This window comes from Diadema antillarum, unplaced genomic scaffold, assembly GCF_040938485.1.
Source record: "Diadema antillarum isolate AM-2024a unplaced genomic scaffold, OU_Dant_1.0 scf00000112, whole genome shotgun sequence".
NCBI lineage: Eukaryota > Metazoa > Echinodermata > Echinoidea > Diadematoida > Diadematidae > Diadema > Diadema antillarum.
Genome location: NW_027271001.1, coordinates 2,527,603 through 2,554,318, shown reverse-complemented (window position 1 = coordinate 2,554,318; position 26,716 = coordinate 2,527,603). Strand labels below are relative to the sequence as shown.

General features: G+C 38.2%; 1 protein-coding gene across 1 annotated transcript; it reads right to left on the bottom strand.

The window, feature by feature from the left end:
• Positions 1–9,745: 9,745 nt before the first annotated feature.
• LOC139719647 (tRNA N(3)-cytidine methyltransferase METTL2-like) lies at positions 9,746–25,177 on the bottom strand. The gene is made up of 6 exons (XM_071631052.1): positions 25,163–25,177; positions 15,368–15,554; positions 14,563–14,630; positions 14,313–14,433; positions 12,049–12,140; positions 9,746–11,397 (listed from the first exon to the last, which is right to left on the bottom strand). Exons 2-6 carry the CDS (start codon positions 15,496–15,498, stop codon positions 10,469–10,471), a joined length of 1,341 nt encoding a protein of 446 aa, XP_071487153.1. The 5' UTR covers positions 15,499–15,554; positions 25,163–25,177; the 3' UTR covers positions 9,746–10,468.
• Between the last annotated feature and the right edge of the window lie 1,539 nt (positions 25,178–26,716).

The window sequence follows — 26,716 nt, the reverse complement described above, 5'->3', positions numbered from 1 at the left end:
GCGCGAAAGCGCGGGGAGATGCTTCTTTGTTGCTGGGACTGCGTTTCGATCAACGTTAGCTGCTGTATCTGAGGCAAGCTGAGGAGGGTGCGGCTTTTGCTCTTGCGGGGATAAGGCTTGGGCCAAGTTTTGAGAGTATGGGGCCGGGAGGGGGTAGAATGTTTGCGAGGAGTTTCAGATCGTGCTCGCTGCTTTTTCATCAGTGCAGAGAGAGTGTTGCAAGTATTTCAAAAGAACTTTAAAACTTAGCAAGTAAGTGTGAACGTCACCATGAAAACAAATAATTAACGTTCGGTGACTGTTTCCCTATATTTATGAAACATTCCTCTTTCTCTGTCTACTAGTCGGATAGAAGCCAGTTTCCATCCTTCTACTTAAACAATTAACAACAACAACAACAACAACACCAAAACTCGATAACATAATTTTACCACAACCAATGAGTGGCCGGGTGCGTGGGTTTTTAATAGTCTCCCATGAAATTTCCAAGGACCTTCAGTGGGTCTATAAATTGATTTTGTTATAACGTCTTGAATTGTGTATAAGTATAATATAAGATATTAACAGAGCTAACCGATAAGGGCATATCAGATTTTTTTTAAAAATGACAAAATTTATTTAAAAACAACAACAAATCCTCTGTATGCAAGACATGCGTAGGGCCTATGTACGTATTGTTAATTGTTTACTCTGGCATGTTTTCCTCTTTTTTTACATGACATATTTCTTTTTTTTTTTTTTTTTTTTTTTTTTTTTTTTAGTAAATAGGCCCACAGCTATAGTGTCATTCCATTAGTATCAATATTGTTGAACGAAAGTAACACACAAAATCATTATAATTACGTAAGCCGTGTATAAATAACTAAATAAATACATAATAAATTGTACATAATCATGCGTACGGTGTCATTCGATTTGGAGTTGAAACTGCAGTATCAAGTGATCAAGACTTTTTTATGTGGAAATTAAACCCTTGAAATTGTGAAGCCCTCAGTTCAAAATATGAAAATCTTGTGCATTTTATATTTCCAGTGTTCCATTAGGTTTACGTTGGATATGTCTGCATGTGTGCACTTCTTCTCTGTCTTACTCACTTCTTTTGTTTTCAAACAGTTGTTCTTGTATTGTCACTTAATTGTCATTAGATATTTTTATGAGGTGACCGCAAAACTACAAGCTCTGCTTATTAGCAGTCCCCTCCGTTTCCAACACCTGTCATTTGGTATTTGTCATGAATTTTTTTTTGTATCATAGTTCATAGTTTGTTTTTATTTACATTGCTGTGTTATCATGTGTATTCAAATGATGAAATCATTATGTTGGATATAAAATAAAACGAAATGAAATGTTGGTCATATCATCCATTTACATCTACATTGCACTGATCTATTGTAGAACGGGACATGTAAGGCCTATTCGTTTCTTTTGGTGAAAATGTTACTTTATATAGTTTGTATGCTATTTTACCTTTTCATGGCATACTTATGTGCTTTATATTATGCGTTCTAATGGATAGGTTGCAATGATGGATGGATAGATAAAAAATAAAAGTTCTCAACCACCAACTGTACAAAGAAATTTTGTAATTTGCGCAAGTGCTATTTATTTATCTTTTTTTTAAATTATAAAGTACGTAATTTAAGATATGAACAAGAAGTTTTAAATGATGACATAGAAAATAGAACGTCAAAACTGCTACAGTATCTTTTCTTTTTTCATTTCATTTCATTCATTTATTCAAGCACGGCACATACTTCAGTCCGGAGACTGTTCTTCCACAGGTCCGTGCGGATAAACTATACAACATAAATACCTGCATGCATCAGAAATGAAAAACAAAACTCATGCATAAAAAACAGCAAAACATAGAAAACAGACATGAAAGTAAATAGAAGACTGAGAATTTCGTTTGATAATTTGCAATCGGTTGGTTCTGTTTAATTGCGTAACCTCGTAATGAATGTATCTTGGTAAATTCTTTTTCAGAGCGGATTCACCTCCTGCATGGAATCAACTTCTTTTGCTAAAAGTAAGTGGTAATAAATCAAAACATCAGTAACAATAATGGGCGAAGTTTTAAAAAAGATAATTGTTGTTTTAGCATTGGCCGTCTAAGTTTTAGCTATATGATCTGACATAGCGTTGCAAGGGGCAAACATAAACTAGCATAATAAATATGAAACGTAACTTTGAAGACTTAGTATTCAGTGAACAATTCCACTACAGTGTGCAAAGAGGAGTTTAATTGTTCTCCTGAAGAATTTGCCTTAAATAAGTCGGACGTCTTCACCAAATCACTATCATAGCATGCACAACCCAAGGATAACGCTATTTTTCACTCATATTGGAACCTATAACCCAAGGAAAAATAATCCACTTTTATCGTTGTCCAGGTATATGAGAACATTATACGAATCATGTATAATGAAACTTCATACTTTTGTAAGAGCTTTCCTGAGTCTGACATAATTTCCATAAGATCTCTAACTCATTATGTTTATATATATCATTTATATCTTATTCGTGTGTGTTTTGTACTTTTTTATTACAAATGCATGTATTATACTTCTACTGAAATGGTAAAGTTGCTTTCAACAGCCTCTTCTGTTCTTTTTCGTATTGGATTTATTGGTTTGAGGGGTTGTTTGGCTTTTTTTGTTTTTGTTTAGGAGCGTACAATGGGTGTTTAACACCAATAATTGGTAGTATTTCATATAAAATGTACTTTGCGCTTATTTTTGCTTAAAATGAGGTTATATAGCATGCAAAGAGCGTCGACATAGTACTTTCTTTAAGTCTTCCCTGCATCTCGTAACGCAGTCAATTGAGTTGATTTCACGAGCAGTGTGTAACATCAACAAGAGTGTACTACCAAAATATAGAAAATTTAGCATTTCCTGACAATTTGAAGAAAATTTGTCTATTCATACTTGATCATTAGAAGTTTTTCAATTTAACATAGAACTGGCACGGGGGTAACATTTTATGACGCTGCATTTCCCTTTATAAGGAAGATGTAAATTATCTTAAACTCTATAATGATAACCATACTCATTGATAAAGAGCGAAAAACGGGCATCAACCCCATAATAAGCACATTATACATTTGTACCTGGACTAATGATGACCAACAGGACGGGATTTTTTAGTGTTCGCATACGGAAGAGAAGTATATAAATGATATTTTTTGCGTAATTAGGCCTTACGACAGAAAGATGCGTTACCAATATTCTTATTCAGCAAACTGTCCAATGTTACATTTCTGTCCCTTTGTAGTTGTTATTTATGGTGTTTTGGGGATATTTTATCATTTTATTTAGATGTCATTTATGATGTTTTGGGATATTTCCTTACTGTATTTTTATGCCTCCGCCACGAAGTGGTGCCGGAGGCATTATGTTTTCGGGTCGTCCGTCCGTCCGTCCGTCCGTACGTCCGTACGTACGTCCGTCCGCTTTCGTTTACGCGATAACTTGAGTAATATTGACTGGAATTTTACCAAACTTGGTCAAAGTATAAAGTATGATGGGGCAATTATTTGATAAGATTTTGGGTGAAATTGGCTAAAGGTCAAAGGTCAAAGGTCAAGGTCAAATCATGAAATTGTATCCGTTTACGCGATAACTCAAGGCTGGATCGAGCAAATTTCACCTAACTTTGTCGGAGGATGATGTATGATGGGGCAATTACTTGACAAGTTTTTTAGTGAAATCGGACAGAGGTCAAAGGTCAAAGATCAAGGTCAAATCCTAAAATTTATCTGTTTACGTGATAACTCAAAACTGGATGAAGCAGCGTTCACCAAACTTGGTCCAAGGATGATGTATGATGGTACAATTAGTTGAGTAGATTTTAGTGACATTGGCAAGAGGTCAAAGGTCAAAAGGTCAAGGTCAAATGCTAAAAATGTTGCTATTTCCCCCATATCTATGCAATGCCCAAAGGTATTTTCTTGAAACTTAGTGTAGACATGTACTACTGTGTAAAGATTCTCTAAAGAGAGTTTCATGTCATAAGGTCAAAGGTCAAAAGGTCAAAGGTTAGGTGAAAATGTTGCAATATCACTTTTCTCGCAAATGGTTCAATGTATCTTCATGGAACTTGGTGCATACGCATGTACTGACTGGCAGGGATTATCTAGGGAATTTAGGGGTCGTGGGTCAATAGTCACGGGGGTCAAAGGTCAAGGTCAACTCCTCAAAATTTTACTATTTCCCTCATACACTAGTATATGCAATGCTTGCATTATTAGTTTTAAAACTTGATATATACATGCATTACCTAATGGAGATTCTCCGGAAATTTTCCAGCCAGAAGGTCAAAGGTCAAAGGTTAAGGGTCAAAGGCCAGGTTTCAATGCCCCCCCCCCCAAAAAAAAAAAAAAAACAAACAAACAAACAAACAAACAAATTTTTTTGTACTGTAATTACACTCTTTCTTCATACCTTGGAAATTACTCAATGCATAGACTTATAAAAGGGTCCGTCAGAAGTCAAGTAAAAATTCTCAATTCCCTAAATATGTGTATCTGCACTCTTAGACAATAGCATATTCAGTTCAAGGAAAATGAACATTCAAGATATTTCTGACAAACCTGTCATTTCAATATTTTGCCAGTTATGTGAAACTGTCGTCACACATTGTGAAGACATTGTACTATACACCTATTGGGAGAATCATGCATTATGGCGGAGGCATCAGTCGCCATAGCGACATTTCTAGTTTAATCATAATTTCTGATGTGCACGGCTGTGGACTAAAAGTTTTGAAAATACGGTAAGGAATGAATTCTTTGGCAGTCAGTCCAATATTCTATAAAAAGGTAACTTTTTCGGTCATTTGAAATTCAATCACCAACAGTAATATGCTTTCGTGTCTCAACATAGTGTTTTCTTTCATGTCTTTTTGCCCATTTTAGAGATACGTCAATGTTATCAATGTGTAACAATGGATGGGTTGTGTTCACTCGATCTCAGCTTCGATATTTGCAGTAAAAGTTTCTTCCTAGAAATCGTACGGCGCGTTTTGAATGTTACACTGCTATCCCGCATAACTGTTTACACAACTGTTTTTAAGACATAACTCATGCGTCTTTTTATTGAAATGCCCTTCCTTGTTTTCAATGGCATGAGATGACACAAAAAAGCAAGTTATACATGGTAATGGAATGCGGTGTTAGTGAGAGAAATGAGGAAGTTCATTTGTCCCTTGTCTGTGGAAGCTTCGGAGCTTTAGCTTTGACCAATTGAAAAAAAAAGAGGGAAAGAGAGAGAAATGGGGGGGGGGGGAGGAGGGAGAAAGGAGGTAATAAACGTGCTATTGAAGAATAAATGTGCAATGGATCACCTGGGTCATATCCAAAAATCTTAAGACCTAGGCTATAGACTCACAAAAACGCATTTAAAATGAAAGTGCAATATTAGTACATTGTACTGAAACAAGAGTAACAAATCAGCAGTCTTATTTAGGGAAATCCATTCACTAATTTGTACTTTTCTTAAACAGTGTTCCATCACTCTCATTGGACTTCTCAAATGTTTTGTGCATGAATGGAATGAATTTTATTGTTTTCTACAGTACGCTTTTTCAACATCGTTGCTAAATGAAATATCACCTAAATGTCATTTTTTTCCTCACATGATCTCTGAATATAGGGTTAAGCAATCATTCACAAATCATCACATATGCATATATATATATATATTATATTATATTATATAATGAAAACTTTGAGCAAAGAAAATGGGTTAGATAATAAACCCATATTGTTTTTACTCAGTTTTCACTATTTATCATATGTTTCTGGTCAGTTTTCCATTTCTTTGTTTCAATATAATATATATATATATATATATATATATATATATATATATATATATATATATATATTATGCTAGGTGTGGTCTCTATAAGTTTGATTACTACGCAAGTTAAATTCACATGGGCAACAAATATTTTTGTTTTGTTTTGTTAGTAATGCCACTTTGACAGTAATTTGGCAGTACCATTTCTTTTCTATACCAAAAAATTTTCATACAAAATTACTCAACAATAATCTTTCCTTAGCTGGAGAAATTACCAGTGACCTTTATTTCTCTCTCTCTCTCTTTTTGCATGTATGCAGTGAGACATGAGGAAAACATGAAAGTTCTTGAAATGTCTTGATGGGATCTTCCAGAAAATGCCTAACACACTGCAGTGACAGTTAATGTATATCAAGAAATGAGGACATTTCTATAAATCACAACAGTGACATTTGATCAAAATCAGATAAAAATCAAGAAAGTTATGGAATTGTGAAGTTTTGCTCATGCATGTATTCACAAAACACTTCTTGTGGTCAATATGAATATGCAGAGAAGTGAGTTGATGATGTCATCAACACAATTTTGCATAAGTGTGAAATCATAATACCTGTATATCAGACTGATCATTATATTGAGCTTATTCAGCCAGGAAAAACCTTACATTTTACACTTTTGTAGCAAAGTGAATTTTTCTCAGTTTTTTGTACACAATTAATACAAAACTGTCAGGTGATGACTTAATTAGCTCACTCATTTGCATATTCACAACAACTTTTCAAGAACTGTGTTGCTAAGGTTAGCAAAAGTTCAACATTTCATAACTTCCCGAATTTTCATCTAATATTGATCAAATTTTAACCAGTATAAAAAAATATAAAAAAATTTAATTTCTTTTTAGACTAACGTTTAATTGGTCCAGAATTCATCTTTACGAGCAAAATTGAATTGTTTTCTATATCACAAAAATATGATTTGTTCACAACACACTCAAATGCAATATACACATACACACTTAGAATACATGTACATGTATTCTGAAACTCTGCATGAAAAGTAACCAATGATTTACGATGCCAGAGATAGTTGTCTAAGGCAATCCACATAAATTTTGTAATTCACCCTGACGCAGTGTCAAGACTTTTATTCAGAGTTCATCTTTATCATAAATGCAAAACAGACAATCAATCAATCAAAGCATACAGTGGGCTTTCTAATTTTAATCCACTTATAGAATTTCAAGTTTTAATTTGACTGGATTTTGTGGCTGAGTTATGGAGATGTCAAAAAAAAAATGTATATTACGCTTGCATTGTTAATGGTAGTTACATTGATACAACTGTATCATACTATCGTTCTATGTCTACATGATCATGTGCATGAGAAAATAGTGCTGGCTTGTCAAGAACAAGGTCTACTAGAGGTCACAGGTCATATGTGGTGAAATCTGCGGAGGTAACCCGACAGCTCATGAGCTGAAGAATGTGCAAAAAAGGAGATGACTTGCTACGTCTGGAAGCAGTTATTCCAAGAAGAGTTTCTGATTGGGGCTGGAGAGATATTAGGGACATTTCGATTTCACCTTGTGGACGTGGCCATTGAGGAAATGATGTCATTTTAAGGAATTGCTCAAGGTTCTCCAGCATGTCCACTGCCAGAATCACTAACACTTCTGAGAGGGATTTTACAGCCACCTAGATTCATGACGTGATGATGACATCATCGCATGGGGCAACCAATCGCCAGCCCGCTGGAGGGGATGGGGCCATGACATCATAGCAGTATTCAGCAAACGGCGTGCACTGAAAATCGAAATGGGTGATAACATCGTGGACGTGACGAGCGGACGAAGCTATTTAGAGCTTCTCTAAACGAGACTGACGGCCATGTCCACACAAACGAAAAGTCCTAATTGACCTGCAAAGGACTACCTTTGACAACTTAGATCCCAGTTTAGTGGAAGGACCACTGTGACTAAAGAAAGAAGATGGCCTGGAATGCAGCTTATGGAGATTCGGAAGCGACCTGCCAAAGAACGACATCAGAGCTGGTTGTCATTGATCACCAATAGAAGGTTGGGTGTATGTCGTATGAGATTCGGTCCTTCAGAAATCTGAACCATTATAGGTGGGGCAACCATCTGACATGACATGATAATGACAATAAAGAAAATTAAATTTGCTATTGTAAGCAGAGCTACACCACAAGAGGTGAGCACCAGGGCCCCATTTCATAAAAAGTTGATATGATAGCAACCCTTGCTGGAATGGCAATTGTCATGACAACGACAAGAATCCAGCTTCGTGATTGGCTGTTGCTATTGAAAGTTGGCATTCCAGCAAGAGTTGCCATCCTAACATCTTTTATGACATGGGGCCCAGATGTAGGCACCTATTGCACCTGCAGAAAGGGTAATGTCAGGTAGGTCACCATTCATCTAGACTGAAGGCATTGATTACTTTGGCCCATTAGCCCATTGAGGATGGGCTGATTTGCTACAACACGCATTTCCCATAGACCCTTGCCCTAGTATACACTGTACTTGGGACTCATCCTCAACGGGTTAACAACCATGCATGTGAGTAGCTCATAAGAGGGCTAGGTGCATCCTCACCTTGTCTGTCGCTACAGTGTTGCACTTATGCATGTGATGCTGGTAGCATTACAGGGCAAATAAATGACCAGTATCAGATGAACATACCACTTGAAGCAATCTAACTATAGTCCGACCTCGATTCTCAGGCCATCTCTTACCAGGATTTCTCTATCATCCGCACATGTTCACGCAGTGAAGACAAACAAATATATATACTTGTATAATTATACAGTGCACTCCCATTGTAATGTACACAGTTATACCGAAATTCCGGTTACAACAAAGTAAAAATTCAGGCCGCAGCATTACCTGCTCTCTGTTTTTTTATTACCTCCGCCAAGGGAGGAGGTTATGTTTTCATTCCGTTGGTTTGTTTGTTTGTTTGTCTTTGTGCAAAATAACTCAAAAAGTTGAGCACAGATTTGGATGAAACTAGCAGGAAAGGTTGAGAATGACACAAAGAACAGATGATTAAATTTTGGTAGTGATCCAGAAATTTTTATGGATTTTACGTAGGATTTTCTATATTTTGGCAGGTAGGGTAAATGAACTTGCGAGTTCAAGCTGAGCCTTTTAGAGGTTTTCATACGTGCACTAAAGTGCATGCTCTAGTTTCCGCTAGGGCGAGGCACGACATGCAGCTAAGGGTTTATGACGTAACAAAGGCTTTTATATTGGGATATCAGGCTATTTTTCGGCATGCATACGTATGGGTGAAAATCACTGATCTAAATCGAAGAGCAAGATCATTGGTGGAAAGTAGCTGCTTGGTGGAGGTCTGCACTCTCAGAGTGCTTTTCTAGTTGTTTATTTGTTCGGTCACAGCGAAATTTTGATATAATAAAAGAAGACTACCAGTCCTGAGGACTTTGTTATAACAGGAGTCCACTGTATATATATTCCAAACTCAATTACAAGTTCTCCAATACTCACATGATTTACCAATAATATTACCAACAGAAATAAATGTCTGTTATGAATTTCCATAAAAAAAGCGTACTATGATATTAAGTGGGCTAGCATAGATGATTACACCACTGCTGAGGTGTGTGCTATCTACCTTGCTACCACTGGGTTGGCTTGTACATGTACATATGTACATAAACATTGTTCCTCCCATATCTGACCAATCACTTATGGGGAGGGGCTCCGGTCCTGACATGGCCGGATAACAGAAGCCAGACTGTATCAAGTTTACAAGCACATGCTGAATTCAGAACAGAGAGCTATGATAGATATGCTCCAATATGGACACAAAGAAAGAAAGGTGACACATGGTTTTTCATTAAATAGTTAAATATCTGATAATAACAATTTTATCCAAGTCTGAAATAAGCATCGGGTATGAAATATTACTGGTATTTACTGTGAGAGGAATTATGAACTGACCCATTGTCTTGTGACAGGTGGGTATGGCAGGAAAGGGATTCAGGGCATAATTCATGCTTCAAAACTCTGAGTAAGTCATAAAAAATCAGACAAAATTGCTAGGAATCCGACTGAATTATCTTTCATATCTCTGTAATCCTCCATAAGTAGTTTATTTACGACCTCTTTGAGATTGATGATGGTGACATAATATGCAAAAATTTTCAGAGGAGATTATATCTCACTCCATCATGAATTTTGCCAAAGGTCACTAATCTCACATCAGGAAGAAAATATGTCTTGTGGAAAATGACTGAGCACGTCTCTACTGAGTAGCCTGTGTGGCAACGGTTTGTTTCATGGTGATTAACCCATGGAGGATGGGCTGATGTTGCTATAAACCGCGTTTCCCATAAGATACTTGACCGAGCATTCTCAGGACTCGTCTTCAATGGGTTAATACTTCCTGCAAACACAGAAGATACAGATCAAACAAGTGGGATATTTGCTTCCTAATGAGAGCACCATTCAAAACTCAAACATACATGCTGAGAGAGTAGGAGTACATCACAGAGTTCAGTTGCTCAAGGTGTCCATATTTTGTGCTCTGTTTACCATAAAATTAACATCTTAACAAGTAAAACACTAAATTACTAAAAAGATTTTGCATGTTTATTTTCTACCCCCAAATTATTGCTAATCATGATTTTCTGTATTTGCACTGAATCCAAACTCGGTACATGGTCAGCTGTCGTCCTCTGTTGACTTGAAGACGCTTATCTATTAGGTTTTGCTCTTCCACCAACCCTGCCTTGGTAAACAACGTCCTCAACTCTTCCTGGGTGAAAAAGTACACACGCGTGCCATCTCCTCGCACATAGAAATTCTCCGCTAGGCAGCGACCCTTCTTGAAGCGGAGCTGTGCCAAGTCATAGCGTCCATAGTCACGGAAGAGCAGCATACCACCTGGGCGCAGAAGACCACTGAGGGTATTGATGGTGGATTGGAATTTATCGGGGTTGATTGCGGACAAGACAAAGATCATGACTATAACATCTAAGCTTTCCTTGGGGAAGGGAAATGTGGCTCCCATGTCACTAACATCGCAAACAAAGGCGTGGCAGCGTTTCGGGTCATACTCAGCGTGCTGCTTGATGATGTCGACTGCCACACTCGAAAAGTCACAGCCATACACCATGAGTCCAGGATCTGCATTCGTCTGGAGGATGGGGAATATGGTGTTGCCCACACCACATCCCACTTCTAGAATTCGCCTTGTTGCAGATTCACCTGGAAAGCTGCTTAGTTCTGATGTAACAGAAGAGGCTTGTCTCCCCTGAATGTCTGCATCATCACTGGTTGGCATTCCATCCTCATCTGCCACATTCTCCTTTGGTGGTCCGGGATGGCTGCCTATCTGACAGTCTGTCCTGCTAACACCACAGGGCGACAAGGCCTCACTCTTTGTTTCAGTCCCACATGCTGCAGCCTGTGCAGTCCCTTCGTGATGCTCCCCTGATGATAACTCTGGGAATTCTGTGAAAAGCCAATGCCTGTCCTTGAAGAACTTGTTTTGGTGTTGTGAGTAGAACTCATTCCAGTATCTGTCTGCCTCTGTCTCATACTCTTCTACAAAATAGAGACACAGAGAGACAGAGTGAGACAAAGACCAACGTGGAGAGACATTTGTTAGATGGATTGGGAGAGGAGTAGAAGACAGGAATATTGACAGAAAAATCATGAACGGATGGGAAGAGGCATATGAGGAAATTTGAGAAATAAGCATGTTATATCCACACAAGAAAGAGTATGAACTTCTCTTTTTGGTCTGTCTTTTCAAAGTGAAGTCTGTATATTTATAATGAACAAGAGGATTACAGTCAGCACTAATTGTTCAAACTGTTCTACACTGGATCTTTTTCCTGGTATTGCCAATCTTTCCAAACTGCATCTGGAATCTGGATATTCTATTTAGTATCTGTGGGGCATTGTAGTATGCTTTGTTTTTGTCTCTTCTTTTAAATGCTCAAAGCTAAGTAGTTAAAATTATGCTGGCAATGCATCATTAGTTTCTCTGCAGAATGTTTACAAATTTATTAATTTAGTAATTTAGTCTACATTACATTTTACAACATTGGGGGGTGTTGTGCGGTATCGAACAGAACAGACTAGAAGCTTTAAGTATTCCTCTGCATTTCAATTAAGAAAAAATAAGAAAAAGAAACGGAATGTTTGCAAGTGAATATGGAACAAGTGTCATGAAATCTGCAAACAAGTTACCTCTCTTTTCTGAATCAACTACTTTTTCAGAATTCTCTTCCACCTTCTTCTTGGCAGCTTCAAGCTGTTCTGCATCCCAGGTTACATTATCCCTGAAAAAAAAAAAATAGATAAGCACATAAAATAAAATGAGGATTTTTTATATAGTTCGGTAAGAAGATAAAATCAAGGGAGTTGGGAAGGATAAGGATATATTATATGACAGAAGGGAATTATAAGAAAAGATCATCTGCACCTTTAGGCTAGGTTTTAACATAAACATAACATCCAACTTCTAATTACAGTACACTCCCATCATAACAAAGTCCTCGGGACTGACAGTTTTCTTTCATTACACTGAAATTTTGTTATAGCTGAACAGGAAAGTATGTAAAGATGCGTATAGATAATTCTGGGACCTTAATACGCTTATAACGAACATGGTTATAGCAAAATTTTCGTTATAACGAAGTCTTTTCTGAGCACCACTGACAAAGAAAAACAAAAGAAATATGCTCCATTATAACGAAATGCGGATCGCTTCCGAAAACACATACGTAGGGGAACAAGCATTTATAGCCTCTCTGCATGGGCGAACGCTTCACATCACTGTTTATGTGTTCGCTCCTTGTGTCCAGCACAGTTTCCAAGGGGGACTTGCATTAATGTAATACAATAATCTGAAATTACACAAGGTTCTTTTATTGTTCCGAAGGTACTTTATTACAAAACACACAGATTCTTATACACCTAAATGTCTGTTGGTTGGGAAATGAAATAGGGTTTGTTATTACGATCATTTTGGCGTTATTCAAACTATTCGTTATTACTAAAGTTCGTCAAACCGACAATGAGATATGGTTCTTATTAAGACAGTTCGTTAGTCAGAAAATGACAGGAATTCTTCGATCTTTCATTAATCGGAACATTAAAAATTTTTTTTTGTTAATCCACAGGTGAAAAAGGTGTGTCCACTAACATAACTTGGGAATTGCAAACCTCATATATAATTGTCTTAAGATAACCAAACCTTCGAAATTACTAACTTTTCTCATTTTTTTTTTATTTACAAACCCTCAGATGAATAACAAACCTTATTTCATTGTCGGATTAAGAAACCTTCGGAACAGTGAACCTTTCTCATTTTTTTCCTTTACAAACCTTTGGAATGACGAAACTCATTTCATTTTCCGATAAACGAGCCATCGGAAAACGAACAATATATTTACATCTAAATCATGAACTTTCGGACTAACGAATCGTCAGAAGAGTGAAGCTTCAAAATAATGAACAAACCTTCGGATTCCCGGGAATGGCGAAACTTCGGAACAAAGAGTCTTTCGGAGTAACAAACTTTAGTGAAAAATGAATCTTTGGAATAGCGAACTGTAACGGAATCCTAAACCATCAGTTTCTATATGACTACAAGACAACAAACAACTTTATGCTCTCTTTTAAACGTAGGACTGATATCCAAACAAAATCAAAAAGTTACCACCCCATTTCACATAGCTTTCCAGTGTATGATGAGTATTCAACAAACAGAATATGATATATGCGTGGTTTCCTTGTTTTTGTTATATATTGTATTTGTTCGGTTGCAGCAAAATTTCGTTATAACGAAAGAAAACGGCCGGTCCCGAGCATTTTGTTATAACGGGAGTGCACTGTAGTAACCTCGTTTTAACATGAATTTTGCTATAACCATTTTTATTATAACTGCAGCGCACTGTATAATTCAACCTGATATGTATACATCAATCCTCTACAAGTTGCATATTACCTACATTACAATTCTATTAAAGTCCACTCTGTGCTCTGAATCAATGGCCTGACTTGCATATTGAGCTGAATATAGGAAAATTCTTTTTTTCTTCTTTACTAGATGACTTAATGTATCAACACAAAATTGACTATTTTTGCATATTGACTGAACAATATGTTTATGTTACATTAGTCTTAATTTAAATCTTTCTTCCTCTCTATCTCTCTCTCTCGGGGGGGGGGGGGGGGGGGAGGGAGGAGCATGAACAAGGTATGGCAAACAGCAAAAGCAATGCTTTAATCCAAACAAAACCAACAACTTTATATGAAAACATCTCCCACCAAACATTGATGAATGTAATGTCTTCCCTGAATATTTGATGCAGATTCACCCATGTCATCCGAGGCAAACATGTGGTGGGATATGTGTACGCAGTCATATGATATTCCATAAAAATACACATGAGTATGTGACTAATATGGTGCAAGTACAACACATTTCCCACCAATTACAGACTCACCACGCATTATGCTGAAATACGTTTTCAGGATTTTCCAAGAAGCGGTTGCCAAACGGAGGGCGCTTTACTTGTGACTCTGCCGTCTGACTTGTCTCCTCCTCTGCAGCCATTACTCCGCCCCCTGATGTACGGAATGGAACAAAAGTCAGAAACAATTGTTTATATGTAACTGCACACTTGTTAAACCATGGAGCTAACATGGCAGGAACAAAACATGTAATCACTGCATGCGGCAATTCATGCATTTTACCTTGTGGGTCTGTTATCTGATTTCTAGCTTTGGTCAAGAGCTGCTCCCAGTGAAGACTGTTGTCACATCTAGTAAAAAAAGTAGAAAGAAAAGAAGATACGAGTCCATATTATGTATAATGTAAATGTAAAAGTTATAATTTTTGCGAGGATTTAATTTTCACAAATTTCGCGAATCACTATTGTGCCATGAATTTAACAACACACAAAAATATTGCAAATGGACAGGCACTAGTGCACTTACGTACAATAGCCGCGATGTCAAATCACAAAAACATCTTGTGAAAATGTCTGTAAGCTCCTCATTTCTAAAAATGACAGCTTTTGCAGTATACCTTACAAAGTTCCTAAAGACAACAGTGCATTGATATATCAAATACTGTAAAAGTGGAAATTTTTGCGGTGTTGAAATTTTCGCACATTTCGCGCCACCAGAAACTAGCGCAAAAATAAAAGCACGCGAATATTTTTGCTTGCCATATGTCCCTGTGCATGATGTCTTGATTCCGCGGAATTAACAACACGCGAAAATCTTCTTACCCGGCTAAGCGCGAAAAATTAGTTGTGCGAAAATAGCCACTTTTACAGTAATGAGAACCAGGCCAGTCCTCCCACTCCATTTTATCACCATACTACTGGGTTTTTAAAATGAAGTCAATCATATTGTGATGAAGGTCCTTTCCCCTTCTTCCAACACAGTACCTGGTAGATAAGCTGAATCAAATTTGCTGCACATTGAGATCACAATCCCACCCTGACTGCAGACTGTTTTCTGAATTAGCTGTCACAGACAATTTAAACCTCACCTGAAATGGTCTTTTCCCTGATGAGATGACCACTGCAAAAGTCTATAATGGTTCAGATGGCTAGCCGGGAACAAGAAGAATCCTTTGCTGAAGATCAGTTGTGCTGGCAATCTATGCCAGACTGTGTTCATCTCAGTTTTTCAGGATTTCACACTGGACCAACACTCAGTCACTCCCTTAGCTGGCCCTGCAGTTTCAACATACACACACAGCGAACAAGGTACTGTGAAACAATCTTTACAGGCCAATGAAACCAAACTACATCTACTGTGTACTTATCAATACACCTTCTTTACAAACATTGCTTATGATGTTTGGTAAAGATTAAGTTATAATATAATAAAACAACATGCAAATATAGCCTAATCAAGCCACCATTCATAAGATGTAAAGAGGTTATTTTCAATTCATGTTATTCATCTATTTAAATAATAATCAGCTTGTCTCTCCCTCATTTTGATTTTATGTTAGGCAAAGTTGAGCAAATTCCTGAAGAAACTGCACAATATAAATTGACAATTATCATCATTACAATTATAAGGAAATGAGCAGAAGGAGACCAAAGAGATAATGTGTATGAGCCTGGCTATCTGTAGAAAGAAGATTTTCATTCAGACATTATGACTGGTTGATGAGAGAATTAAGAATGGAGGAGACTTCCTCGATCTTTTTTTTTTTTAAGCTTGGAACCAGAGATTTTTTATGAGATTTTGAGAAGAGTGGGGCCTAAATGTGAAGACAGTTAAATAATATAATTCTAATTGCTTACTTAGTTCATTATAATTGCTTCATTTACTTCCATGTACAAGTGTCACTGTGTAATGATTTTTGTATGCCATAATTCACTTTTCCTACTGTGCCTTGAGCACATTAGTCATGTGGAATTAAACTGCATTAAATACCCTGTATTATAATAATAATAATATTATTATTATTATCATTATTATTATTGTTGTTATTATCATTATCATATCAATATTATTCATTGAAAAAAGACAAAATTACTCTGATTGCATTATGTATAATGCATTACTGAAATTTGTGTGATTTGAAATTCTTTACTCATGTAAGCGTTATGTATATTACCTTCTATTACTTTATATGGAAATAAAATTATTTGAACTGAATTGAACTGAAGAGCAGGACAGTGGCATAAGAGTGGGTTTGATGGCACAAAAATATCACAGAGGATGACACATACACCTCATACATGTGGAGCTCTAGGTGGTAAACTTGTAGCAATCAGCTGTCTGAGCCATTATACCACAACTACAAAGGATTCTTTTCCATAGTTCTCATGGCACTGGGTGATGCCCAATACAAATGTGCATCTTGACTGAATGTGGTGGTGGCGGCATTGGGTCCATGTCAAATGCACAAATTTTCAATGACTCAGAAATCAAGGAATGTCTAAACAATGGCAGTATTGGTTTTCCTGAGCCACACTCCCTACCTGATGAAGATCATCCAACACCATATCTTATCATCAGAGATGGTGCATTTGCACTAAGAACCTTCCCCATGAAGGTACAAACAGAGAGGGTTGGACCAACAGAAGCACATCTACAATTGAAGGATCTCTAGGGGGCGTTGTGTAGTTGAAAACGCATGACTTGGGATCATGGTTAAAAGATGGCAGGTGCTACTTTCCACCACACAGCAGGTGACAAGTTTTTTTCAGGACATCATTGAGTGTTCTGTGTGTGTCTCCACAATCTCACGAGAAAATGCTGCACTGCTCTCCAGAGTAGCCAAGTAAATCAGGAAGATGATGAACACAACATGCTCACCATAGAATAGAGACAAGAGGGAAACATGCACGATATGGTGCAGATAGTGGGTGGTAACAGAGACACAGCTGCTGGGAAAAGGCAAGGGAGTTATTCCAGTTTTACTTCAACAGCCAAGCCAGTTCAGCGCAGTGGCAGGATAGGACCCATCGATCGCCAAAATAGACATCTTGACTAAACTTTTCAGTTATTTATATTGTGTGAGACTCTCATGTCATAAAACTACATGAGACATCTCTGGGAGGAATGCAAAAAAGCAAGTTATAAGGTAATGTCGTATAGAATACACTTTGTATTGTCATTCATGTGTAAGAAGGTGTCACAGAAGTCAAACTTCTACAAAAGCTTTGAAAGTACAAACAGAGAACTACTGGGAGGTGGCAGTTGCAAGTTGACAACTTGGAATTCTGGAAAATGCAATTTTACATGTACATTAAATTTAATGAGGTTTAAATCAGTACACTGTGGATGGATATGTTATATATCATAGAGATATATTTTTATATCACAAATTTATTTCATGTGACTAGTATCATTTATTTGTAAGATGTTATTGTCAGTATGCTTCTTACATATTCATTTCTTTGCCAGTAGAAGACAATTTTTGTATGTTAGCAGACAATGAAGAATCTTCAATCTTCCTTTGTTTATATTATCTTCATATAATTAGCTAGCATATATGTCTGTGCGTGCTACAATTAAATTGTCACAGATGATTCCTAATGCATAGGGCAAGTAAATTAATGCATAATACTAACATTTATCTATCCCTGGTAGTTTTGCTAGGGCCAACACTTTCAGCCAGTAACTTTAGCTTGGAGATTCCTTTCATATAGCCATGTAACATGCTGTTATGCACATTCAGCATTATTAAAGATTTAGAAGAAAATACCATCTAAGATTATTACCTGTAAAGCATTCCAGGTGAATATTAGGATTTGATTTTGAATACATCTTCATCCACAGAAGCCTAATTGTTTTGAAGACATGATTTTCAGCTGACATAATGAACAAATTATTTCATCAATTGACCACGTTACTTTCAGAAAGCATTTAATGATGTTTTTGTTTATCAAAATATATTAAAATATGTATACTTTGTCATGATAATGGGACTGAAAATGATTTTATTATTTTATTCGGAATGTACAACTTATTTGTGTACATAAATGACTTAAAACTTCACAAAAATTCCCTGATTAAGATGTATGAACGTTTTATTCATTATTCCCTGCCATCTGGGAAGACCTTTTATATGTCACACATTTTTTTTTCTAGATTGGCAATCTATTTTAATATCAGTAAAATTAATAAAGCCAAAAGATTGATGAATTTGATAAGAAGAACATTGGATATTTACACAAGGATTACTTATCATTGTATAAGGCTTTGGACCTCAATGACCTCACTTAGAATATGCCCATGCAGTATGGAGTCCTTATTTGGAAAATAGCTTTATAAAATGTTCAAAGGAGAGCCACAAAACTGTTACATGAAATAAGAGCTCTGTCTTACGAACAGAAGTTGATTCATCTTGGACTTCCAACTTTGTCTTACCACCGGGCGATATGATCGAAGCATTCCAGCTCTAACCATTCAAATATGATCAGAAAGTAGTACCTGATCTAGTTAGGTCTGATTTTAAAGAAAAAAATGCATAAGGACATGGTAAAAAGTTGTACATTTTTAGATCATGCATCACTTCAAGAAAAAATTTGTTCTGTGTATTAGTGGAAACCCTGGAACAAGTGTCAACAGCTTTGAAATTGGTTTTGATAAGTTTTGGAATAACGAACCTATCAAGTTTAAGTTTGACGCCACCCCACCTGGCCATGTCCCAGCCTACTTCAAGCAAAACCAAATCTGGATCTGAATATACAGATGTAGATCTGGAGGCTGCATTCAGAAGCCTGCATTCAGAATCAACCACAGACATAAAGCATTGGTATCCATAGGTATATCTTATCCAGGACTCAATGGCTTTCAAAAAGTTATTAAAGAACACACAGCTTGACCATATATATGCGATTCCCTCACTGTCACTGTCCTTTAAATCAATGTTGAGCAATAGTCCTCAGAAGAAAAAAAACAACAATTGGTTGTTTCACATGGTTTCTAGGAAAGGGAAGTGGGAAATGTAGACATTACCATTCCACCTCCAGTTTCTCCCTACCACTCTGATGATGAACCAGAAACTAGAATAACCCAACTTGAATGTGTCAACTCCTTCCAGAGTTTCACCAAGGGCCGATTGGATTCTGTGGAGGCACAGGTACGTACTTGCCAGAACTGGCCAGCAGATTTAATCTGCCCTCTTCTGTCCTCTGCAAAATCAGGCTCAAAGGATGAGTATGTTTCTAGTCTCGCACAAACTCTCCTTCAGGCCAATGAAACTGCAAGGTCTAAGCTCCATGCCATACAGGAGAGGATAAAAAGAGACTATGATGTCAGAATACATCGCCATGGGTTCCAGGAAGGGGATCAAGTTCATTTGCTTCACACGGCCATCCTAAAAGGAAAGACCAAGAAATTGTGCCCTCCCTGGAAGAAGCTAGGATTCATCGCAAAGAGACTCTCCCCGTATCTTTATCGGATACCGTACTGGAACTCTATGTTCGTTGTAAATTACCATATATTAAAAAAATGTAAGGAAGGGCAATAGCCCCCTCTCCCTAACTCACCCAAGGAGCAACAATGAGGTCCTGTATTGCTTCTGTAAACAACCAGATGTCGGGACACTCATGATCCGATGTAATGGCTGCGACCAGTGTTTCCACAAACGTTGTGTCGGCATCACACTTGGTGAAGCAGTGATCATAGATAAATACTGTATTTGTTCTTTCTACAAAAGAAGGAATAGAGAAGGCCGCCCACTTTCGGACCCTATCATGGTCTGTCTCTCAGAAGAACTGACGGAATGGATTTGTTAGATGTGAACATATGCTGGAACAATATGGCATTTTGGTAAACTTGTGCACATGATTGTTTCATGTTTTTATATATAGTTGTCCCCCCCCCAAAAAAAAAAAAAAAAAGAAGAAGAAGAAAAAAAGTCTGGTGATGGAATCAGATATTTGAGAATATAATTTGTTTATTTCAGTTTTGACATTGGCAAATGGCCTGAAATATGTTCTTAGATGTTTTGATCATATCTGCCAATCTATTGCGGGGGGGGGGGGGGGGGGGGGGGGGGGGGGGGGGGTTGCATAAAGCAAATTAATATTCACCCATGCAGCATATAATGCCTGGCTCAAACCAGCAACTATATGCTGTACGGTGCTACCCATTCATGCATCGGTGCATGTAACACACGCATCCATAATGCAGCCCCGCACGCACGGCGCACCTTAATTCCGCAAGCCCAGCATGGGCAACCTGTTCCCCACTGAGGGCTACCTACAGGGCTATATAGGGGGGCACCAGAGGAACCCGAACAGGCACAGGAAATAGAAGACCGTATAAGTGAGATGAATATCACTATATTCAACCACTATATGAAAGAGTGGAATGACACAATGGGAAAACTCCCAAAGAGGTCGATTTTAGCCAAACATAAAGCCTTCATATAATCTGTACTGCAGGCGGGATGAGAATATACTTGACAGATTAAGAGTAGGAAGTTGTTTATTGAATGAAACTTTGTTCAAATCAGGCAAACATTTTGATGGTAAATGCTCTCAGCGCAGTACACCAGAAACATTTTCTCTTAGAATATCCAAGTTATAAAGAACGTAGTTACAAAGCTATCTTGGAGTGGAGTAATTAAAGGACAAGTTCACCTTCATAGACATGTGGGTTGAGTGAATGCAGCAATATTAGTAGAACACATCAGTGAGAGTTTGAGCAAAATCGAACAATCCGTTAAAAAGTTATGATTTTTTAAAGTTTTTGCTCAGTCACGGCTGGATGAAAAGACTACTATAGCTTGTGATGTCACATGAGTACAACGATATAAAGAAAGAATAAAGAAAATTCAACATATTTCCATTTTTCTTGCATAACAAAAGAACACTCGACTTCTCTCTTTCAGAAGGCAGGGGGAATAATATTACCCTTAACATACGTCAGTAGCAAGTCGAAGAAATTTGCACTTTATTCAAAAAGTAACGTTTTGTGAAATTCTCTTTTTATTTTCCTTATATAGTTGTACGCATGTGACATCATACACTGTAGTAGTCTTCTCTTCCAGCAGTGACTGCGCAGATACTTAAAATATTCGTAACTTTTGAACGGATTGTCCAATTTTCCTCAAACTTTCACTGATGTGTTCTACTAATATTGCTGCATTCTCTCAATCCTTATGTATATGAAGGTGGACTTGTCCTTTAACCTTGGTACAAGTAATATATTCAATCATTATCAACAGAAGTATATCATTTACTTTGTTAAATGTACCGGTAAATATTGGATATTAATAGTTCTTTAGACTAAATATTTCAGATCTATTTGTTAATTGGATATTATGTATCATGATAAAAGGTAAAATTAGTACAGTACTCTCCGCATAATCGGGTAGGCTCGGGCAGAGCGTTTCTTACCCGATTAAGCGGAGTACCCAATTAACAGAAGAACACGTCTCATTCACAATGACACACACAATGTGTATGTACATGCATTGTACACTGCACCAAACACCTACACTCTTTGCTTAACATGCTTGTTTGCACGGCACGTAAGTAATTGTAAGGAAATTCCTTACAGTTGCTCAGTCATGGGCAATAATTTACACTCTTTTTACGGACAAATATGTCTTCAGAAAACTTTGTCATTTGACTATACGGACTCCTCGCTAACACGCAGGCATTTTCCGAAATGAACGCGTCTCTTTGTGGGAACTAGTCACGTAGAACGTAGGGTTACTTTCGAGAAGTGACTGGGGAAAAGCAAAATTATGGAGCTGGCGAATGGCCTGATTTTCGTTGCAAACTTCTCGTATTGTGAATGTTGTTGCAGAGCAAGGGAGGAGCGCAATTGTGTTCAATTCCTGTATGTCTATACGCAGTTGTGCGTGCCAGCTATATGTTTACTGTTCGTTTACGTGTAGCAAGTCGGTAGTGGTACAAGTGTTTTCATATTTAATCACTCCCCAAGTGATCGGTCTTCTTTTCAAATCAAGCAGAGAATGCGATTAGACGTAGAAAATTTGACATTCATGATATCTTTAAGTGTTAAATCTGCCATAAAACGTGAATAGAAATTATAAGAAGAAAATTATTTACTCATTTATGCGGAGAGGGAACCCGATTATCAGGTAATTTTAGTGTGCATTGGAACTGATTTTGACATTACTACCCAATTAAACGGAGTACCCATTTAAGCGATACCCGATTACGCGGAGAGTACTGTATGTATTACATTGTCTATTGTATCTTAGGTGTATATTTTGTGTTGTTTGCAAGTTTCATTATTTGTATCTTTTAATATGCAATTTAGATTAGAGTTATAATTAAGATAATACTTTAATTTAGATTAGAGTTGTGCTCAGTGAGTATGTTTCCAAACCTCACTCTGTGATAGGTTGATGCCAAATCACACCAACCAACCACCAATCCTGAATCATCTATGTACATGTACAACAGCACAGGAAAATCACTAGCTGGGGACTGACTATTGAGACTAAAAAAGGAAACCGAGAGAGAGAGAGCGCCATCAAACGACAAAAACGAGCAAAGTGACTGCACAAGAGTATGGTAGTAAGCATTGCAGACGTGACACATGAACTGGACTTGACAAGCAAACCCATACCCGCCACAAGCTGTGATAGGATGCAAGATGTTGACTGTAATATGAGACTGTTTGCACACGATGCCAAATGCTGGCAGTCAATTACATTAGTGATCTTGTTGATACACAGTTACTGCAGGTTACCATCCACAAACTTAAGGTCTGGTCCCGGATATGGCAGCTCAAATTCAATCACGAGAAATGTCATGTCATGCACCATGGTCGTAGAAATCCTCAGTGTCAATATCAGATGCATTCAAATGACAACAATGATATTGCTGAGGTTATTGAGACAGTCAAAGAGGAAAAGGATCACGAGGTGTACTTTTCCCCTAACCTCAATTTTACTCTTCATGTACATAAAGTAGCTGCAAAGGCGAATAAAGGTCTTTGATCAAAAGGAACTTAACTCATCTGACTAAGGAAGTGTTTGTCCTACTGTATACAGTTGTAAGGCCCTTGTTACACCACTCTTGGAATATTGCTCTTGTGTATGGAATGAACTTTCAAAGAGCGATGCAAAAAAGCTTGAATCAGTTCTGAGGAGAGCAACAAAGTTGGTATCAGAAGTTAAATCATTGTCATATCCTGAGAGACTCAAGTATTTGGGGGATCCATCCCTAGAGTATCAACGTAAACATTCAGTCTCAGATATGATTCAAATGTTCAAGATTTTGCATGGTATGGAAGACTTTAATCCAGCTGTTCTCTTTGTCATCAATGATCAAGTTACACACGGTCATAAAGTTTAAGTTGTATAATAAAGGAAGGTGTCAAACTAGTAAAATGTTGAACTTTTTCAGTCAGAGTAGTAAATACTTAGTATAGCCTTTGTGCAGATGCTTTCGAGGCAACATCAGTGAATAGCTTCAAGTCCAAGCTCAATGGCGACAATGATCATGATGATCACTGGAAGCAGAAACATAACAAATTTAATCCAGATTGCATAAAGTGATAATCCCATGAATACATCACATCAGTCCGGGAAACCCGCTCATGAGGACCGCTCCCGCGTACGAGGACTGCCCCGCCTCATGAGGACTGCCCCCACGCCTCATGAGGCCCGGGGGGGGGGGGGGGGGGGAACGCCTCATGAGGCCCCCTATTCACTTCTATTCATCTCACATCTGAGGTGCGGCAGTCTTGCATTGTGCGAACACGCTGGCGCCCGTGTTTTGATGGGCGCTCTGCATCGGTTGATTAAAACTCGATTTTTGAAAAAAAAAAAAAAACAGATAGGATTTTTCTTCTTTTCATCATGGATAGTGGACATGTGTGTGTAACAAAAAATCACCGTGCAAAGTTGCGACAATTTATACGTCAGATGTGAGATGAATAAGAAGTGAATAGGGGGCCTCATGTGGCGTTCCCCCCCGGGCCTCATGAGGCGTGGGGGCGGTCCTCATGAGGCGGGGCAGTCCTCGTACGCGGGAGCGGTCCTCATGAGCGGGTTTCCCGGACTGACATGGATCTCCTCAGGCTCAGCTCAGGATTGAATCCTTTAAATGGCCCTCTAAAAGTTTTCAACTTACTGGGCGTCATCGTAGGTAAAATACAGGTAATTCAGGTAAATACACGAACAAAAGAATGTTAAAGTGTACAATTTGTTACTAAAATAGTACAGTACAAAGGCCTACCAAATGCTTTCCCAAACCAAGGCCAAATCAAATGATATTAGATCTAGGCCTGTATTGTGTGTGACCAAATTGGAAGAGGCAATGATTACTAGCTCCGTGCGCATAGTGTGGTGCACATTCCTACTATTATGCACAGCCGGCCAGGTCAGGTCGCTGGAGAGAAGCCGCCCGCCCATCCATTGATTAGGTGACCGACAAGTATGCCTGATTCCGCGAAAAACTTCTCATTTATAGTAATGGCATTTGACATTTGACATTTGCTGGGTCAGTTTTTCGCTTAAAGAAGCGAAAAACTGACCCAGCAAATGTCATTTCTATAAATGAGAAGTTTTTCGCGGAATTAAACATACTTGTCGGTCAAGCAAGTCCATACTCTGTTGCCTTCCCAAATGAAAAGTCGCAACGCAACGACGTCCAAGTTTACAAACTCCATTTTGAACGTATGGGACTATGGTACAACACTAAACGGAATTCGCGGAATGAGCAGCATGAACAAACGTGAAACGCTGGTTTTGAGACATTCTTGTGACAGAAAATGGGTCTAAAATTGTAGCCAAATGTGCCTACATATGAACTTTCATTCAAATCTTTGATAAAAACGCAAGCGACTAGTACAATTATAACTGAAACTCTTTAATACTCACGTTGCACAGCAAGATACCACCACGGTACGCACTGTTTGGGCACCCGTCCCGCTTCAGCATGAATATTCATCAGGCAGTAAGATGCTGTACCATGTACTAGTAAGTGCACAGAACGCTGGATAGGTGCCATAGAATGTAAAAACGTATCAACGGCGTAGCCAGGATTTCATCTTAGGGGGGGCGGTTAGTCTGCGAGGGAGCGAAGCGACCGAGCCCGAGCGAGCGGAGCGAGCGAGGGGGGGAGGGTGTGGGAGGGGGGTGTCCCCCCTCCCACGGTAAGAACTTTTTGCATTTGGATGTTGTAAATGGTGCAATTTGATGCATGTTTTTGCGCGTTTTATCGACGTCGAACAGTCCCACTTGTTTGTGGTAGCAGTTTATTTTGATGTAGATTATTATTGAACAATTTGCTTATAAAATGGTGTAATTTAGATACACTTCTTGTATTAATTCTGTTCACTGAATATCATGAACGCGACTGAACCCGAGCGAGTGGAGCGAGCGAGGGGGTAGGGGAGGGTGTGGTATGGGAGGGGGGTGTCCCCCCTCCCACAGTAAGAACTTTTTGGATTTTGATGTTGCAAATGGTGCAGTTTGATGCATGTTTTTGCGCGTTTTATCGACGTGAAACAGTCCCACTTGTTTAAGGTAGCAGGATATTTTAGTGTAGATTATTATTGAACAATTTGCCTATAAAATGGTATAATTTAAATACACTTCTTGTATCAATTCTGTTCACTGAATATCATGAACGCGACTGAACCCGAGCGAGCGGAGCGAGCGAGGGGCGAGGGGAGGGTGTGGGAGGGGGGTGTCCCCCTCCCACGGTAAGAACTTTTTGCATTTTGATGTTGCAAATGGTGCAATTTGATGCATGTTTTTGCGCGTTTTATCGACGTGAAACAGTCCCACTTGTTTAAGGTAGCAGTATATTTTAGTGTAGATCAAATTGTTATTGAACAATTTGCCTATAAAATGGTATAATTTCAAATACACTTCTTTTATTAATTCTGTTCACTGAATATCATGGACGCGACTGAACCCGAGCGGAGCGGAGCGAGCGAGGGGTGAGGGGAGGGTGTGGGAGGGGGTGTCCCCCTCCCACGGTAAGAACTTTTTGCATTTTGATGTTGCAAATGGTGCAATTTGATGCATGTTTTTGCGCGTTTTATCGACGTGAAACAGTCCCACTTGTTTAAGGTAGCAGTATATTTTAGTGTAGATTATTATTGAACAATTTGCCTATAAAATTGTATAATTTAAACACACTTCTTGTATTAATTCTGTTCACTGAATATCATGAACGCGACTGAACCCGAGCGAGCGGAACAAGCGAGGGGGGGGGGAGGCATTGGGGAGGGTGTGGGAGGGGGTGTCCCCCTCCCACGGTAAGAACTTTTTGCATTTTGATGTTGCAAATGGTGCAATTTGATGCATGTTTTTGCGCGTTTTATCGACGTGAAACAGTCCCACTTGTTTAAGGTAGCAGGATATTTTAGTGTAGATTATTATTGAACAATTTGCCTATAAAATGGTATCATTTAAATACACAGT

Coding starts and splice junctions, on each gene's coding strand:
- LOC139719647 (XM_071631052.1), bottom strand. CDS start 15,498: ATGAACACAGTCTGGCATAGATTGCCAGCACAACTGATCTTCAGCAAA. Junction 14,631..15,367: donor CAGGGAAAAGACCATTTCAG/GTGAGGTTTAAA, acceptor TTTTTTTACTAG/ATGTGACAACAGTCTTCACT. Junction 14,434..14,562: donor TCAGATAACAGACCCACAAG/GTAAAATGCATG, acceptor TCCGTACATCAG/GGGGCGGAGTAATGGCTGCA.